The 18,323-nt window shown below is 48.8% G+C and overlaps 1 protein-coding gene across 1 annotated transcript in view; it reads right to left on the bottom strand.

The window, feature by feature from the left end:
• The window catches only part of LOC311316249 (netrin-G1-like), a gene marked incomplete at both ends in the record, with an annotated part of 38,436 nt that overhangs the window by 16,935 nt on the left and 3,178 nt on the right, over nucleotides 1-18,323 (bottom strand). The window contains one exon of the mRNA XM_084447078.1: nucleotides 4,658-5,301. Within this exon, the coding sequence (XP_084303204.1) occupies nucleotides 4,658-5,301 (644 nt within the window). The remainder of the gene's footprint in view (nucleotides 1-4,657; nucleotides 5,302-18,323) is intronic.

Below are 18,323 nucleotides of genomic sequence, written 5' to 3' on the forward strand. Positions count from 1 at the left end.
TTTACATACACCAATACACCAAACCCACATAGCTGGGATAAACCCAACAGGGAAAAGCCGTCAGGTCTGCGTCTTGTACAGCCGTCAGGCTTGTCTCATTGTGTCTTGTACAGCACAGGTGAAGCTCCATCATCCACTTGTGGTATAGTGAAGCGTAAGGATGTGTTTTTATTCATGTTTATGACTGCGCCTCTGGGGAAAGTTTATGCTGATTTTTCTCCAGCTCTCAACCAGCTCTCATTTATTATTGAAAAATAAATCAAAGGACCCTAATGAAGGCTTATTAAAAATTTGTGAGCGGCGGGAAACGTTGGCGCATGTGACACGTCCAGACACCGGTAAAAGGACGAGCGCAGTCAGATCTGGAATCATGACGGCGGCAGAGAGAGGGAGCAGCGCCAGCAGTCACTTTTGAACCTGGACTTGAACCCGGCTCTCTAGTCCTGTCAGTCATCCTGCTAGGGACTGTTATGGTTCATATGAGAGGAGAGAGAGAGAGGGGGGGAGGGGAGGGGCTAAGAGAGACAGAGAGAGAGAGAGAGAGAGGGGGGGGTGGCGGGAGGGGAGGGGCTGAGAGAGAGAGAGAGAGAGAGAGAGAGAGAGAGAGGGAGAGAGACAAAGAGAGGGTAGGTGCTGAGGGATATATATATATATAGTATATATAGTATACAGTATACCCAGTATATATATAGAGGGGGGGGAGGGAGAGAGAGAAAGAGAGAGAGAGAGGGAGAGAAGAATTACAAGAGAAGAATGCAATCTCCACAGCAACATAATGGCTTTTAGACAGCTCCTGTATGGTATAGCTTCAAAACTAAGAGCCGCTGTGAAGACATCATATCTCAACCTGCGTCTCTTCGACGTCTCATTCTCTGAGTGTCTTCACACAGACCTGAGGCCAGGAGGGAGAAACTACGCGTACGCCTGTATCCATAAACTCAGGGGTGTGACGCTTGACTCGTCACCGAGGAGCCATTATAACCTCAGATCTCTTAATGCATTTTGAAGTGCGAGATGGGTGATCCAACGGGTGGTTAGTTTAGGGAGAGAACAGCCAGTATGTGTCTATAGCCGCCATTGTAAATGAGAATTTGTTCTTAATGACTTGCCTGACTAAATAAAGGTTAAATAAAATAAATAAATAGCCTAGAGGGTTTAGATATTTGGGGTGGGGGGGGGGTCACAGTAAACACCTATTTGGTTATAGGGAGCCTGAGGTGTCTGGGTGCACACAATGCTATAATGCATCTTTTGGTGTGATGTTGTACTGCTGGAGGGACAGAGAGAGAGAGAGAGAGAGAGAGAGAGAGAGAGAGAGAGAGAGAGAGAGAGAGAGAGAGAATAGCAAATTAGCACATATGGATTAGCTGGCCCTCATTCCCAGGCCCCAGCCCAGCCCTGCAGATGGTCCGGTGGTAATGGCGGCCGTGTCTTAATTAACCACGAGACAATCGATCAGCGGGTGGAGAAGAACGGAGCGGGAGGGAGACGTGAAAGGTGGGACAGCTTGAACAGTTCAAGGTTTTTCTATTCTGTTGGGATTACATTAGAAATCAATACAACCGGTGAGTTCTAATATTATACAATGTCCTGTACTGAAGATGTACTGTAAAAAGACAATTCCAATTTCCTTATCAATAATGTATGAACAGTTTTAAGGTTGGTTTTCACATTGCATCTTCCGTTTTGCATAGAAGTTATTCATGGTTTTATAATACAACCATATGGAGCCTGTCAGAGATATTCAGGCGTGCAAGCTGGACAAGAAGACCTTGAAACAACTTTCATCTGGTCTCACAATAGGGTTTCGACAGTTTTGGACAGATTCAGTATTTAAATAATGTGCATAACATGTAACCCTGGGGAGAGAAACCAGACACAGCAAACAACAGGCGTAATGTAAATGTGTTGGTGCTGCATGGATTCCAGAGATTCTTTGACAACACAGACATTCTGTGATTAAAAAATAAGTTGTATAGCCAGAAGGCTGCTGAGGTTCTCTAACTCCAATCAGTTTCTCCTGCCTTCTTCCTCTTTCAAGTGAGTTACTGTTCCACCTCTGGTGAGAAATCATATATTTTATTTTATTTTATTTTTCCACCACAACCCTCTGGAGAAAAATTGAATTTGATACCCAAGGGCAGGATGGAAAATTGGGAGAAAATAGCTTATTCTTCCTCACCTCACTCATCTAATGAACGGTAAAATAAAATATCTACAGGAGATGGTCTGGAATTTTGGCTAGTCCATCTTGCAATCTAGAATTCATGTTTACCGCACATACATGTATACTACTACTACTACTACTAGCCTACTACTGTACTACTACTACTACTACTACTACTACTACTACTACTACTACTACTAGCCTACTACTGTACTACTACTACTACTACTACTACTACTACTACTACTACTACTACTAGTACTACTACTATTACTACTACTACTACTACTACCACTAGCCTACTAATGTACTACTACTACTACTACTACTACTACTACTACTACTACTACTACTACTAGTACTACTAGTACTACTGCTATTACTACTACTACTACTACTACTACTACTACTGCTGCTAGCCTACTACTGTAGTACTATTACTACTTCTACTAGCCTACTACTACTACTGCTGCTGCTAGCCTACTACTGTACTACTACTACTACTACTACTACTACTACTACTACTACTACTACTACTACTACTACTAGCCTACTACTGTACTACTACTACTACTACTACTACCACTACTACTACTACTACTACTACTACTACTACTACTACTACTACTACTAGCCTACTACTGTACTACTACTACTACTACTACTACTACTACTACTACTACTACTACTACTACTACTAGCCTACTACTGTACTACTACTACTACTATTACTACTACTACTGCTGCTAGCCTACTACTGTACTACTACTACTACTAGCCTACTACTGTTCTACTACTACTACTACTGTTCTACTACTACTACTACTACTACTACTACTACTACTACTACTACTACTACTACTACTGTTCTACTACTACTACTACTACTACTACTACTACTACTACTACCACTACTACTACCACTACTACTACCACTACTACTACTATTACTACTACTACTACTACTACTACTACTACTACTACTACTACTACTAGCCTACTACTGTTCTACTACTACTACTACTACCACTACTACTACCACTACTACTACTACTACTACTACTACAACTACTACTACTACTACTACTACTACTATTACTACTACTACTACTACTACTACTACTACTACTTCTACTGCTGCTAGCCTACTACTGTACTACTACTACTACTACTACTACTACTACTACTACTACTACTACTACTACTACTGTACTACAACTAGCCTACTACTACTACAACTACTACTACTACTACTACAACAACAACTGTACTAATACTCTAATAGTACTCTATGGATGAAGTAGGCCTGACTGTAATATTATTACTTTGAAGAGGAGGTTACAGTAGGTTGACTATCAGTCAGCAGATGACTATAGCCGAGTTCACTAAACATGTAAAGGATTAGGACACTTAGGTTACAGACAATATTAGTAAAAACCTGGATCAAAGTCTAAAAAGGAGGCAGACAATACAGAAAATAATAATAATAATAATAATAATAATAATAATAATAATAAAAATAGCTGCAAGCAGCAATGTAGGAGCCAAGCACGACGCGCGACCAGCGCATCAAAGACAACAAGTGAAACACGCCATAGCTGCATTTGAATTCCTACCGCAATAAACTAAACACCCAAACTCTGTCTTCCTCCTAAAACCAACCATCTCGGAATGTCTGCAATCTTGAAAGTACCCTGGTTTCTCTGCTTCAGTGATGGTTGCTCTTTAATCAGCTGCAAATGCTCTTAATTACAAGATCCCACCAATTAGCCAGCACTCTTCATTGTTATAATCCTCCACTGAGAGCGAATGAATTATAATTTGGAACCGTTTCAATTCACCTGGGCACAATGAAACAGGACATTACAAACTACTTATCCTTGCGTACTGTAGGCTACTGTAAACTAATGGCAGCAAGCCACACTGACTCCATTTGAAAGCCAAATGTAGATTTTGTATGACCATCATGTGGTCCGTTTTAATGGGCCCTCTGCAATTGTATTCCCATTACCACAAAACCATTGATACCCTCTAACAAAAGCAATGATGTAGTTATTACTATATCCAGCATGTTAAGGTACAGGAGGCCTCGCTCTGCCTGCAAGGTGGAGGTAAATTTCAAGAAAGTTAGATGTGCATTATCACACCACCAGAGACCTCTGTTCAGTTAACAGCACACCATGGTTAGCTCACTCGTGTATAGCCTATTTTTAATAAGCTTTAGCATATGGACACTGTAATAGTCTAATACTAGTGCCTGCTAGTTGCTGAATTGTAGAGATGCGTTCTGATTGGCTGAGTGGTGTCATGGGTGGTTGTCTGTCGTACCACCAAGTTCAGTTGTCATGCGAGAATGCAAAGTAGAGAGACGAAGTATAAACGTATGACTGAAACCTATCTCTCCATCTGATCATTTATATTAGTAATACCAGTATGTAAAGTAACCAGGATATTACAGACACATCAACAGAAAATCAAGCGTCCCCTTACCTGCCCTGGACTTTGATGTCGGAGATGGCGTAGAAGTATCTGGACAGGTTGTCCTCGTCCACCAAGGTGGCGCCCGTGGCGGGCTTCAGAAGGCGCACCCTCAGGTCGGTGATGGTGAAGAAGTCGCGCAGGTTCCTGGTGGTGTCCAGCTGGCCGTACAGCGACGCCAGGTTGTGGAGGCGGGGCCCGGCGAACAGGGCAAAGCGGTCCTTGATCTCGAAGCGCACCGTCTTGTCGTTCTTCCACACGTAGCCCCGGGAGTAGTCCTCGGTGCAGATGATGTCCAGCAGGGTGCGCTGCGTCAGCTCGCTCGCCGTCTTGGGCTCCATGGTGAAGGCGTCCAGGCAGTCGGTAGCGTAGAACTGGTACGGCGTCCAGGTGCGGCCGTAGTCCAGGGACTTCTCCAGCAGCATCTGCTCCGGGCGTCCGGACTCGAAGGTCAGCACAATGTCGTCGGTCAGCTCGATTGTTTTGTTCCAGGACAGGGTGAGGTTGACCTGGAGGGGCTTGGGGTATTTCTTCCAGGAAGTAGACTGCCAGAAGGTCGTGGGGTTGCGACCCTCGAAGTCGAACATGAGTTCCGTGGGATGGGCCAGCTCCTCAGTGGCGGCGTCACATTCGTTGTTGCACATGTACGGGTTCTCCTGTGGGAAACAAAATGGGATGGGAAGTTCACGTCTTAGGCCATGTTCACACTAGACTTCTTTTTTTTTTAAAGAAAAAGCGCTGCCCTCTGCGCCTTTTCAGCGCTTTCTGTGCGAGTGTAATCTTAACAACGTGAATCATAGCCTGCGTTCTAACCAACTCAACCATTAGCAAAATAATCCTTAACGTCAAAGAAATTAGTAATATTAAGACCTAGCCCACTGAGACCTAGCCCACTGAGAAATTATTTCTTTATCCAGGCATCTTAGTTTCAACAGTTTCATTATAGCTGAGCAGGTTATATTTGCTCGTATGTGGTATTTATTCTGTTCACAACTTTGCGATCGTACAGCCAGGCTACAGAGCTCCAGAACCCCCTATGCTAAGCCGAGCTGCATCACATTGTGGCCAGCCCAGAGAGCTCCTGTTGCGGGTACAAGCACTGGCCTAATAGCTCAGTTTGTGGTGCTATAATATAACCGTGTCCGATTGGTCAGCTGTCAGAAAGGCGCTTGACATTGTCATAGAAATTGTAGTTTCACCACCTCACCACCTCCCTCTACCTTTCACATAGCTGTGCTAATCTAATTTATGACAGGATGACCTCCAGGAGGTCAACACACCTAGACGTTGTCTGCTCCAGAATAACCATTCTTTGTCCCATTGTCCCTGAAAGAATTACCGCCTTTTCTCATGTCACGTGTCTGTATTCTTGACCACTGTTGATGATGCCTGCCATTTAATATGATGTGCACGCGTGGGTTCGAATCCCATCCCCGTCGCCAACTGTAGAAGATTTTTAACTGATCTAGTCAAAAAGGATTTGCCAAGATTCGCTCAAAGAGGTTAAGTCTGGTTTATTGAGAAAACATATCACATCCCTGGAAGCGTCATACCTGTGTTGCTTTGAATATACGGCTGCGCAAGACCAGACTGGGGCACTTCTGTTGGATGAACCACTCACGTGCGTTGTCCTGAAGTCCTTGCGCTCGTATGTTTTCTCAATAAACCAGACTTAACCTCTTTGAGCGAATCTTGGCAAATCCTTTTTGACTAGATCAGTTAAAAATCTTCTACAGTGGTTGAGAATACAGACACGTGACATGAGAAAAGGCGGTAATTCTTGCAGGGACAATGGGACAAAGGATGGTTATTCTGGAGCAGACAACGTCTAGGTGTGTTGACCTCCTGGAGGTCATCCTGTCATAAATTAGATTAGCACAGCTATGTGAAAGGTAGAGGGAGGTGCTGAGGTGGTGAAACTACAATTTCTATGACAACATCACACAGCGCTTTTCTGAAAACTTCAACAAAGTTCAACTCAAAAAGGCGGAGGGCGCTGCGCTTTTTAGAACCTTTTTTCTAAAAAGGTTCTAAAAAGACCTTTGCCTTTTCCCGTAGGGTTGCATGTAAAAAAGGCGCTGGCAGTTAAAAAAAAGAAGTCTAGTGTGAACACGGCCTAAGTCATTCATGTTCATCTCATCAAATCATTCTGAGTAGCGTTGGTGCTCTTTATCAAGTCCCCATTTCGAATATATCAACAACACTCACTGTGAAATGGAGATACTTCACTGGATATGAATATGAAACTCACACGTCACTAGCATAGCAGGGTCCATCTCTGATATACTGTAGTTCTGACTGACCTGTCATCAGAATTATTATGATGTGGATCCTACACTGCAAATGTGATTGATATTCCTGCGGCTGTTGGCGTGTTCGCGTGGAATCCTGATGAGTGGCTCTCATGAAACACGTGGAGGGACATGCATTTTTCATGGCTTTGCGTCTATCCTGCACCACCCGAACCCCCACTGGGATTGAGTGTGTGTGTGTGTGCGTGTGTCTGTGTGCGTGTGTGGGTGTGTGCAGTGCACACATGACATATATGGAGAGAAAGATAAAGAGAGAGAGAGAGAGAGAGTGAGTATGTGACACATTACAGTTGCCCTTCATCTCACCTCTGCCCCATGGAACAATGAAGCCATCAGCCAATGAGATTATGACAAATTACAAAACGGCTCGATCATCTGTAACCATCAAAAGTGAAATCGTGTAAAGGTCAAAACAATATCAGGCATTGTTGTCATCGTTTGGGCTGAGATACATTAAAGCTCGACTCCTGCTGTGTTCTTCTCCTCATCTCTCGATGTCCAGGTCGTCAGAGGGAACAATAGCCTTATTTCCACTGTCGTGCCGAACCGATACCGTGCTCAAACCGCGCCGCTCTGGACCCATGGGAACCGTTACAGTGTCTGTTTCCCCCTCTCGGGCTGTTGCGTTCCACGGAATGTTGTTATTGACGGTTGCCATGGTAGTTTGTTTTGTCTCTTCACATTTCTACTAAAGAACAGTTCTGCTTCACTCAGTATGGTTAGACAACCGTGCCATGGGAACGGTTCTGCGAACGGTTCTGGGCCCAACCGGTCCCATGTGGAAAACACCGTTGGAACGGTTACCCTGTGTGCTCAGAACGGTTCGGCACGACAGTGGAAATAAGGCTAATATCGCCGCGCCTGCATCGTTAGAACCTCTAAACCTCACAGAACAGACACACCACTGCTCTAAACATTAACATCACCTTTCTCCTTGAGAAAGGACACGGGAGCGTCATGTGAGGACTGTGTTTCTTCGCACAATCCTTTATTTCTACACACAATCGTTGTTTGTTTTTTCTTTCGTCTGGCGTACATGCATAAAACCCCCTCCATGCAGTAGATAGGCATCTAGTCAATGGGTTTTGGCCTGAAGGGACCATGATAATGGAGGTACCCAGGGGGCATTTCCCCACGCTAGCTGCTCCTCTGGGTATGAAGAGAACAGCAACGTGTCTGAGGGATAGTGGGTCACTAGGTTTGGCGGGCTGGATCCAATTAGGAGAGTTATATGGAGAGAGGGGGGGGGGGTGGGGGGGGCGTTATTGTAGAGAAAGAGTGAAGGAGGGGGTAGGGAAAGAAGGAAGCGGGGTAATAGGTAGGATGTTGTCTCCTTGTGCCTCTGGGACAACGAATTGTCGTGGTGTCAGCCATTTACTCTCTTGAAGTGTGTTGAAGTCTCATTATATTCCCTGCCCGCGCTCTCCAACAACCTTGGAGGTCTGCTCGGAGGATGGCATTACACAGAGGGAGAGAGAGACGACTGAGAGGAGAGATGAGAGAGATACTAGAAAGGGGAGAAAGAGAGGAGGGGAGAGAGAGAGAGAGGGGCGGAGAGAGAGATTTCTAATCTGCCATTTGAGAGCATGAAGTTTCACTTATATTTTGGTTTCATCTAATGTCACGGTGTGGAAATGGCGCTGGACAGCCTCTTCCCGACCCGACTCTCATTCACACACAATAAATACACATTACTGCATCTGCGTCGATGAAAAAAACAGCTCTCAGACCAAGATAACGTTACGAGAAAGAGCGAGAGAGGGAGATAGAGAAAGATAGAGAGGGACAGAGGCAGAGGGAGAGACGCTCGAGAGGGGCCGGGAGAGCCTTCTGAGGAGCCCGGCTTGAGGTGAAACTGTGCTACAGTACATACAGTATCCTTCTCCTGCCCTGGCTGTTCCTCGTCCCTTCAGGCCAGCGATTATTCAAGTCGTGGAGGTTGTTCGCTGAACGGACCTCTCCTAAGTCATTAGTTCGCCATTGTCTTCGGTGGCGGCGGCGTCTCGCGACACCGAGGCGCTTTTCCAATCAAACGCGCGGCGTGTACCTCCATCGATCTCAGGGGCCCGGTGGCCCCCGGCACCTGCGGAGCGTCTCCTCTATAGCCCGGTGGCAGGCATCTGTGATGGATGGGTATCGCTACGTACGGAAAGGTCTTGCCCCCCCCCCTCCACGATCAGATCCCCGCGGCGGTCATTCGACAACAAAGCGCGGTCTTATGAAGATCGATATTCTCTGCGGTTGGTCACTCAAAACACCCAGGGTCCTCCGATGCTTCTGCCACGTAGGCCGCTATCGGGGAAAAAAAAAGATGAAGAAAAAAAGATGGGGGTTCTCCGTTTTAGCCTTTACCGGTCGCCGTGATAGAGAACGAAGAGGGGGAGGGAGGGAGGGGACATGATTGTCTGTCCCTTATTAGAACTGCTGACATCACCATGGCCACCGGGGCTGCAGTGTAATTGATCTGGGCGGTTTTCTATCAATGCTATCTGATCCGGTAGCAGTAGCTTAGCACGGGTTACTCCAACAGAAAGGTTGTGGCAGTTCGCGGCTAATGATGTCCTGATCTCCAGAGCCGCCGAGGGTCAATCCAATATCAGGATGTCACAGTGGGACTGAGAGAGAAAGAGGGGGAGAGGGGAGGGAGGGGGAGAGGGGGGCAGGTGGAGAGAGAAAGAGGGGGAGGGGGGGGGGCAGGTGGAGAGAGAGGAGGGGGAGAGATAGGAAGAGAGAGAGAGAGATAAAGAGAGAGAGAGAAAGAGAGATAGAGACAGGAAGAGGTGGGAGAAGGGAGAGAGAGAGATAGAGAGAGGAAGAGGGAGTGAGAGAAAGAGGGGGGAGAGAGAGAGGGAGGGAGAGAGAAAGAGAGATATAGAGAGGAAGAGGGAGTGAGAGAAAGAGGGGGAGAGAGAGGGAGAGAAAGAGAGATAGAGAGAGGAAGAGGGAGTGAGAGAAAGAGGGGGGAGAGAGAGAGGGAGGGAGAGAGAAAGAGAGATAGAGAGAGGAAGAGGGAGTGAGAGAAAGAGGGGGAGAGAGAGGGAGAGAGAGAGAGGAAGAGGGAGTGAGAGAAAGAGGGGGAGAGAGAGAAGGAGGGAGAGAGAGAGGAAGAGGGAGTGAGAGAAAGAGGGGGCGAGAGAGGGAGAGAGAGAGAGAGAGGAAGAGGGAGTGAGAGAAAGAGGGGGGAGAGAGAGAGAAAGAGAGAGAGAGAGGAAGAGGGAGTGAGAGAAAGAGGGGGGAGAGAGAGAGAGATAGAGAGAGGAAGAGGGGGGAGAAGGAAGCAGGAGAGAGTTAGGAAGAGGGAGCGACAGAAGGGAGACGTAGAGAGAGAGAGAGAGAGAGAGAGGGGTGGGGGGGTGGGGGGGAGATAGAGAGGATGACAAGACCGGGAACGCTCATCATAAAACCAGTCATCTGCACTAATGCTGCCAAGGCTATTAGAAATTCAACCAGTTAAGCCCAAAGTAATAGCAAACACACACACGTGCGCACACACACACACACACACAACAAAACGCACGTCCCCACACCTGGGTGTGTGTGTGTGTGTGTGTGTGTGAAATAAACAGATGTTAAAGTGAGCGACATATGGCCTTTAAGACTGACAGCTGTAGCCTCGGGATGATGTGGCTCCCAACACAAGACGCTGGCGAGGGAGATAAATCCACTGGCCAGTGACAGGCCGGTGTGATGGATGGGCACAGCCAATCCAACCAATCAGTTTGGGTGACAGATTCTCTGGACTTGTAACCCAGATCACAGACTGAACCACACGCACACACGCACACACACACACACACACACACACACACACACACACACACACACACACACACACACACACACACACACACACACACACACACACACACACACACCTCCGCTCAGTCCCTCCCTCCTTAATCCTTCTCCTGCTCATCTCACTGAAATGTTCTCCAGTCAATCCATTCCATGTGATCTGGCTCCCGTTAGTCTGTCCGACTATTTTTTTTCGGCTTCTATTTTTGCCTTTAATGAATAGCAATTGTTAATGTGATTCAGTGCTTGTCGTGTCAGTTATTATCAATTAAGCCCGATGGGTGCATATCGGAAAGGAAGCCCGGTGTGGAGGACCGATTTAGACAACGGCAGCTCCTAGATAAATCTGAAGTTGCCGTCAGCTCGGCTTAATCAGTTAAGTCGATCTTCTCTGCCTTCTCCCCCGGAGCGCCACATTGGCAATTTCGAAAAATGCATCAGCGGGCTCCTCTTTCATTTGCCCCACAATTCTTTCCACCGCGGCGCCGCGCTCGCTGAGAGGCATGCAAATGAGCCGGCCCCGCTGCGGCCGGTTTGTGTTATTCACTCGGGGCGACACCGGTGGATCGATGCACAGCGCTGCGCGGACGCCCCCGGACAGGCGCGGGGTACGGAGGGGGAACGGAACGGAATGGCGCCACGCGCGCCCGTCGGAACTAGCGGTGACAGTCTTCTGCGTCGCGCGTCAGTCCGTCCCCCTGCTCGCTCTTTCGCACCTGCAACCCCCCCACCCCCACGCTCCTCACACACACACGACTCTGTGCACCCCAATCACAGGCCCCTCCACACATCCTGGCAGAGATTACTCCACAATCCTTGTATTGGAGAGCGAGAGGCCACAGATCAGTGTGGATCCTCTGCTACTAACAGCAGGGGGCTGAGAGAGAGAGAGAGAGAAAGAGAGAGAGAGAGAGAGAGAGAGAGGGTCCGGGGGGGTGAGGAAGGTGTCGAGTCTGTTAGGAGGGTGTGCCGGCTCAGATGAGGTAGGGTGAGATATTGGGGGAGTAGGAGCTTTGGCAGAAACTCAATAGTGCTTCAACGACCAGCAGGGTTCAAAGGTGCTTGACTGTACATCTAGGATGGGCTTCATCGTGCTGACCTTCGGGGGGGGGGGAGGCGGGGGGGTCTGAAACCTGCAAGGACACGCCACGACACGCTTATCTGCTGGTGTGTATGAAATAAGATGCTCTCAGAGACTCAGTTATCTCAGCCACCACAGAGACGAGGGGGTCGGTCAAAGTGGCGAGGTGTCTGTCCCGCCTTGTCGGTGCCGGGTTCAAACTGCCTCCCCAACACACACTGTGAGATAACAGGACACGAGCAACACACACACACGCCACTACCTACATCAGCGACGGCTGTGTTCCTCCAGTCACAAAGACATCCCTTTAATGTCGATTCAAAACCAAAAGCAAAAAAGCCAAGCTCCCCGCGCGCTCGTTCGCTCCATTCTCCGTTACTGTGCACTCACACAGCGAGCGACTTGGGCATCGAGAGCGGGCGGCTGCCATTCACTCTCAATGTAAGCTGGCGACATAGGGCGACGGACGCCTCGGCGGCAGCGAGCAACACGATGCCAGCGATCTGAGCGTAGATTTGAAGTTGGGCAGAGTGCAACTTTATGCAAATTAGCAGCAACATCGCCGAAGCAGCAACCAATAGCAGATCAGGTTACCTCAGAATAGCAGTACAATACATCTTCAATAATGTGAGTGACACATGAATGACCCGCCCCCCCCCCCCCGGGGGAGCTGGCGACGCGATGCACGCAACCAGAGCGACCACTGTCGCCGTAGTCGCTCGCCGTCTGAGTCTACAGTTACACGTCAAGCGGCGCGCCCTTTGGGAACGAAGGCCTCGCCGGGGTGAGTCCCTTTGAGGGCTGCGGTTCCGGACCGGCCCGGGCTTTTTGAAGCACGCCGCTCGGCAAATCAACCGCGGCGTTTTTTCCGCCGGCGTGGCTTAATTTGGATTTTGCGGGGCGCTCGTCCGTCCCCCGAGAGAGAACTCGCACCGCATCCATGAACAGCGCGCTCATTATCCGTCTCACGCGGCCCACGTCGGGGGGTGGCGGTGGAGGGCTTTGTAAGGGGCGAGTCTGTGGTGAGTGTGGAGGAGGCTAAAGGGACGAGTCTGTGGTGAGTGTGGAGGAGGCTAAAGGGACGAGTCTGTGGTGAGTGTGGAGGAGGCTAAAGGGGCGAGTCTGTGGTGAGTGTGGAGGAGGATAAAGGGGCGAGTCTGTGGTGAGTGTGGAGGAGGCTAAAGGGGCGAGTCTGTGGTGAGTGTGGAGGAGGATAAAGGGGCGAGTCTGTGGTGAGTGTGGAGGAGGATAAAGGGGCGAGTCTGTGGTGAGTGTGGAGGAGGCTAAAGGGGCGAGTCTGTGGTGAGTGTGGAGGAGGCTAAAGGGGCGAGTCTGTGGTGAGTGTGGAGGAGGCTAAAGGGGCGAGTCTGTGGTGAGTGTGGAGGAGGCTAAAGGGGCGAGTCTGTGGTGAGTGTGGAGGAGGCTAAAGGGGCGAGTCTGTGGTGAGTGTGGAGGAGGCTAAAGGGGCGAGTCTGTGGTGAGTGTGGAGGAGGCTAAAGGGGCGAGTCTGTGGTGAGTGTGGAGGAGGATAAAGGGGCGAGTCTGTGGTGAGTGTGGAGGAGGATAAAGGGGCGAGTCTGTGGTGAGTGTGGAGGAGGATAAAGGGGCGAGTCTGTGGTGAGTGTGGAGGAGGATAAAGGGGCGAGTCTGTGGTGAGTGTGGAGGAGGATAAAGGCCGTCTTCTCTCTGGTATAATGTAACCTCAACTATAACCAAACTGAGAGAGAACCGCCATGCCTTCCTTCCACCGGGTTTCTTTTCATATATACGGACGTTATTAGACGAACTATCTGTTCTGATCCGGTCGTTCTCTGGAGACTACAGTAGTTTCGGGGGGGAAACTGCCTCACTGCATGTAGATTTGTGTAATTTGTCTGTGGGGCAGGTAGGCAGTGAGGGAACGGTTCACTCAACTGTCCCATTCAAATGAAAGCACGTATTATAAGACAGCCCGGATACCGATTAATTGGGTTGAGCAACTCCTGATTGCATCCACTCACTGCTAAAACGAAAATAATCTAGATCCTTTCTTAAAGTGGGTTTCTTATTAGGTAACGTTGCCTGACTCATTGAAATTGCCTGTTCAATTATGAAAAACCGCCTCTGTGCCGTTCAGTCTTCAACCCATTCAGAACGGAAGCAGACGATGAACATCCTGAATGAGCTTAACTGCTTTCAGTCAGATGGCTGTGGTCATCATTGCGACTGATAACTGGACCTGTCTAGTTCTATTGTGTACGAGTCTGGCCAGACGGCCAAGGCTATTTCAAATGAGAAAAGCAGTCCCAATACTTATTTCTGTCTAAACCATTTGGACCGGCACAAATGAAATGAGAGTATGTTGAGGTGTGTCAAACACATTATCCATGCATAAGGCCCAGTGATAATTGGTTTATTTCAAGGAACGGCACATGTAAGTGGCTTCTATAACAGTAGCATTGGTACGCTCAACATTCAGAAGAACCGCTCATACTGTTCTCCAAACTTTCCGGATCCCTCCATCACTCCTGTCTGTTACTGCGACACAGCTAGCTACTGTATGTACGGATACACTCAATCTCTGTATGCCTTTAATATTACTCTCTCACTCTCTCTCTCTCTCTTTTTATTTATTTTTACCTCTCTCCCTTCCACTCTCCCTCTGATCGATACGTTCTGACAACATGATGACTGAGTTTCCTGCGGGGTGATGGATTGCAACTGTTGCCAATCACACCCGCCCCCCCCCTCCCCCCCCCCTTCTCTTCCCTGTCTTCCTCCTGTTTATTATTTAGTTTTTACCAAACCAAACCTGTCACGGTCGCTCCTCAACTCCCCCCAGATATGGAGAGATGTGTAAAATAATATATAAATATATATATATATATTATGTTCAGGACCACATTTTGTACCTTTCAAAAACCGTAGCTTAGTTAAAATGCCGCATTCTCACTAACTGGGTTGACTGTCACATGCGCGCTCTCCGTGAAATCCAGTGACATGAACGCTAATGTGTTGCGACGATGCCACGGTCAACACATGACGGGATGAGAATGGCAGACGAGTTGTCTGTCGTCTACTGCAGCCCTCTCCTCAGGGACGCCATGTTGGATTGTCAGCGACACAGACCTCAGAGTCACCGTACTAGTACCTAATCACTCCCTCCTCCCCTGATAGCAGTGTTTGACACCAGCCAGCCGGCCTCCAAACCAGTCAGCCAGCCTCCTAACCAGTCAGCCGGCCTCCAAACCAGCCAGCCAGGCTCTAATCAGTCCCCCAGCCTCCATCCACCCAGCCAGCCTCCAATCAGTCACCCAGCCTCCAACCAGTCATCCAGCCTCCAGCCAGTCACCCAGCCTCCAATCAGTCACCCAGCCTCCTATCAGTCCCCTAGCCTCCAATCAGTCACCCAGCCTCCTATCAGTCACCCAGCCTCCAATCAGTCCCCCAGCCTCCAACCACTCACCCAGCCTCCAACCACCCAGCCAGCCTCCAATCAGTCACCCAGCCTCCAATCAGTCCCCAGCCTCCAATCAGTCACCCAGCCTCCAATCAGCCAGCCAGCATCCCAGTCAGCCAGCCAGCCAACCAACCAGTCAGCCAGCCAGCCAACCAACCAGTCAGCCAGCCAGCCAGCCAGCCAGCCAGCCAGCCAGCCAACCAACCAGTCAGCCAGCCAGCCAGCCAGCCAGCCAACCAACCAGTCAGCTGGTACTCCCTGTATACGCTATTGACAAACGAGGGGCTAACAGGTATATTGAATGTCTTTCTGCTTTGAGTATTTCAATAAAGAAAGCAGACATCATTCTGAAGATTCCTTACTTATCATCAGTTGTGTTGATCCTGCTGGTTCCTTTTTACAAAATGAGCAGGCAAGCAAGCAAGCAAACACACATGCACACACACGCACACACAAACACTTATGCACACACACACACACACACACACATACACACACACACACACACACACACACACACACACACACACACACAAAGTGTGCCCTCTGCTACTTGCCATGAAATTACTTAAAATCACTGCTGCTTCTGCTGCGAAGAGAGAAGCAGCGCTCTGGGACTGAACACCAAGGCTGAGAGTGGCTGAACACCGGCCCGGGATGAGCACACCGATGAAACGTGTGTGTGTGTGTGTGTGTGTGTGTGTGTGTGTGTGTGTGTGCACGTGCGTGTGTAGTAGCATGTACAGTACGTGCGTGTGTATATGTGTGCGTGTGTGTGCGTGTGTTCATGCGTACATTATGTGTGTGTGTGTGCGTGCGCACTGTTAGTGTGCGTGTGCGTGCATAAGTGCGTGGCTGTGTGAACACTGACAACTACAGGCGTCAAGCCTACTAAACTCACCAGAGGTTGTATTCCTCACCACAATGTCAACACTAATACACACCTAAAAAGGAGCTAGAAGCCGACTACTACACAATAGGGTTATGCTGAACGCATGACATATTCATGAGTATTTACACAGCAATGGAAATATTCCATTTAGATTCACACAAAAATCGCCAGGTGATCCATAAAGAATGTGCAGCAGGATCAAGACATTGTGCGAACAGCACAGCAGCATGGGATACATTATGTATAGTCAACAAGCGTGCATTCATTCATTCAAAATGCCGTCTATCTTCCTGCAAAACCCATCACTTTCCGTTACGTTTCTATGAATAATTCATCCATCTGCGTATTTTACATCCGCCAAAGAATTAACCTGCCCGAGATCGCGGGGAGTGACGCCGGCGTGCATCTCCCATCCGTCAAGCGCCGGCGCGGCGAGGCCGTCTCGGCGTTCAAAGACCACGCGGGTATTATGTGTCGGCGCCCGACGGAAAATGAGCGACATGGAAATTAAAAAACGGAGTAGATGGAGGAGGGGGCAGCGGGAATGAATGATGAATCCCCCCCTCGCCACTCCCCCTTCTCCTCCCATTCTCTCCAGGAACCCGGGGACATGTTGCGTGTCATCTCGGCGCTCGGGAGACCGCGGGGGCGCCGTTGATGTGCCTGGCAGGGCTGGTTCAGTAGAAAGTCAAGGGCACGGGGTGGCTAAACGCCCCCCCTGCAGCTTGTCCCAAAACAAACGTATGGATGACTGAATCCCCCCCCCCCCCCCCCAGGGAGAGAGGGAGGAGGGAGAGAGAGGGGGAGGAGGGAGAGAGGGAGGGAGGGAGGGTTTGGGAATCTACGAGGCCATAACAGCCTCCCTGTGTGGCTTCAGAGCTTGCTTCCTAATCTCGGCATCTACAGTCAATCTGCTGAAAACAATTACAGTGATGGCGAAACAGTTTCAGCCGATATGCGCTGTCCTGTGTTGAGAATGATGACATGGCAGGCTAGGGTCAAGGGAGATTGTGGATTCTGAGGGCTCTTTAAGAGCAGACACACATTACATTACTGTACATTACATTACAGTCATTTTATCGTTTTATCATTTAGCGACTTCCAATAATTGCATTTATTGTCAGAAAAGCCAATGTACTACTACTTGCCAGAACTCACAAGTGCATCTCCTTTCTAAAACAAGTGACTAAGAGCATAATCTAGTGCTGAAGGCAAAGTGTAAGAATAGAAATCTAAAATACAATAGGTGCTTAAGAGGGAGGATCGTGGTAGTACTTCTTGAAGAGATGAGTTTTGAGCCTGCGACGAAAGATGGGCAGCGACTCTGCTGTCCTGACATCAGTGGGCAGTTCATTCCACCACTGCGGGGCCAGGACAGAAAAAGAGCCGTGACCGTGTCGATCGACCGCAGGGGCCTTGGAGTGATGGGGCAACCAGTCGCTCCGAGGTAGCAAAGCGTAACAATTGGGAGGGGGTGTAGGGTTTGACCATGGCCTGGAGATAGGAGGGGGCTGTTCCTTTCATTGCCCTGTAGGTTAGTGCCAGAGTTTTAAACTGGATGCGAGCCGCTACAGGGAGCCAGTGTAGAGAACCGAGGTGGGAAGTTGTGTGGGAGAATTTGGGGTGGTTGAACACCAGACGAGCAGCAGCTTTCTGGACAAGTTTCAGAGGTTTAATAGCTGACGCCGGCACCCCAGCAAGGAGGGAGTTTCAGTAGTCCAGGCGGGAGATGACCAGGGCCTGGATGAGCACCTGCACCGTTTCATCAGTGAGAAAAGGGCGAATGCTATATAATTCTAAAAGTCACAATGCTAAGCCAATTATAGCAAGCGTCAGTGCTTGCTGGGGCCACAAAACAATGACTTCATTAATAATATATAGCATTACAAACTTCTCTGAGTCAGAAAAGATGAGTCATGTCCCGACGAAGAGAAATCTGCCGTAATGGTTGTGAGTAGCAGGCTGGTCTCAAAGCAGCCGGGCCAAAGCACTGATCTTATCGTCCTCTCCTAAGCTCCACCACACATCACATGGTGAACTGGCCCCTCCAACCCCTTTCATCCACGCTCAGAGAGCAGAACAAAGTTCAGAGGAATTACAATTATCTATACAGAGTTAGAGTTCACCGACAGAAGAATTCAATTTAATTTGGTAGAAAA

The sequence above is a fragment of the Borostomias antarcticus genome, assembly GCF_949987555.1.
Source record: "Borostomias antarcticus genome assembly, chromosome: 12".
NCBI classification, from domain to species: domain Eukaryota; kingdom Metazoa; phylum Chordata; class Actinopteri; order Stomiiformes; family Stomiidae; genus Borostomias; species Borostomias antarcticus.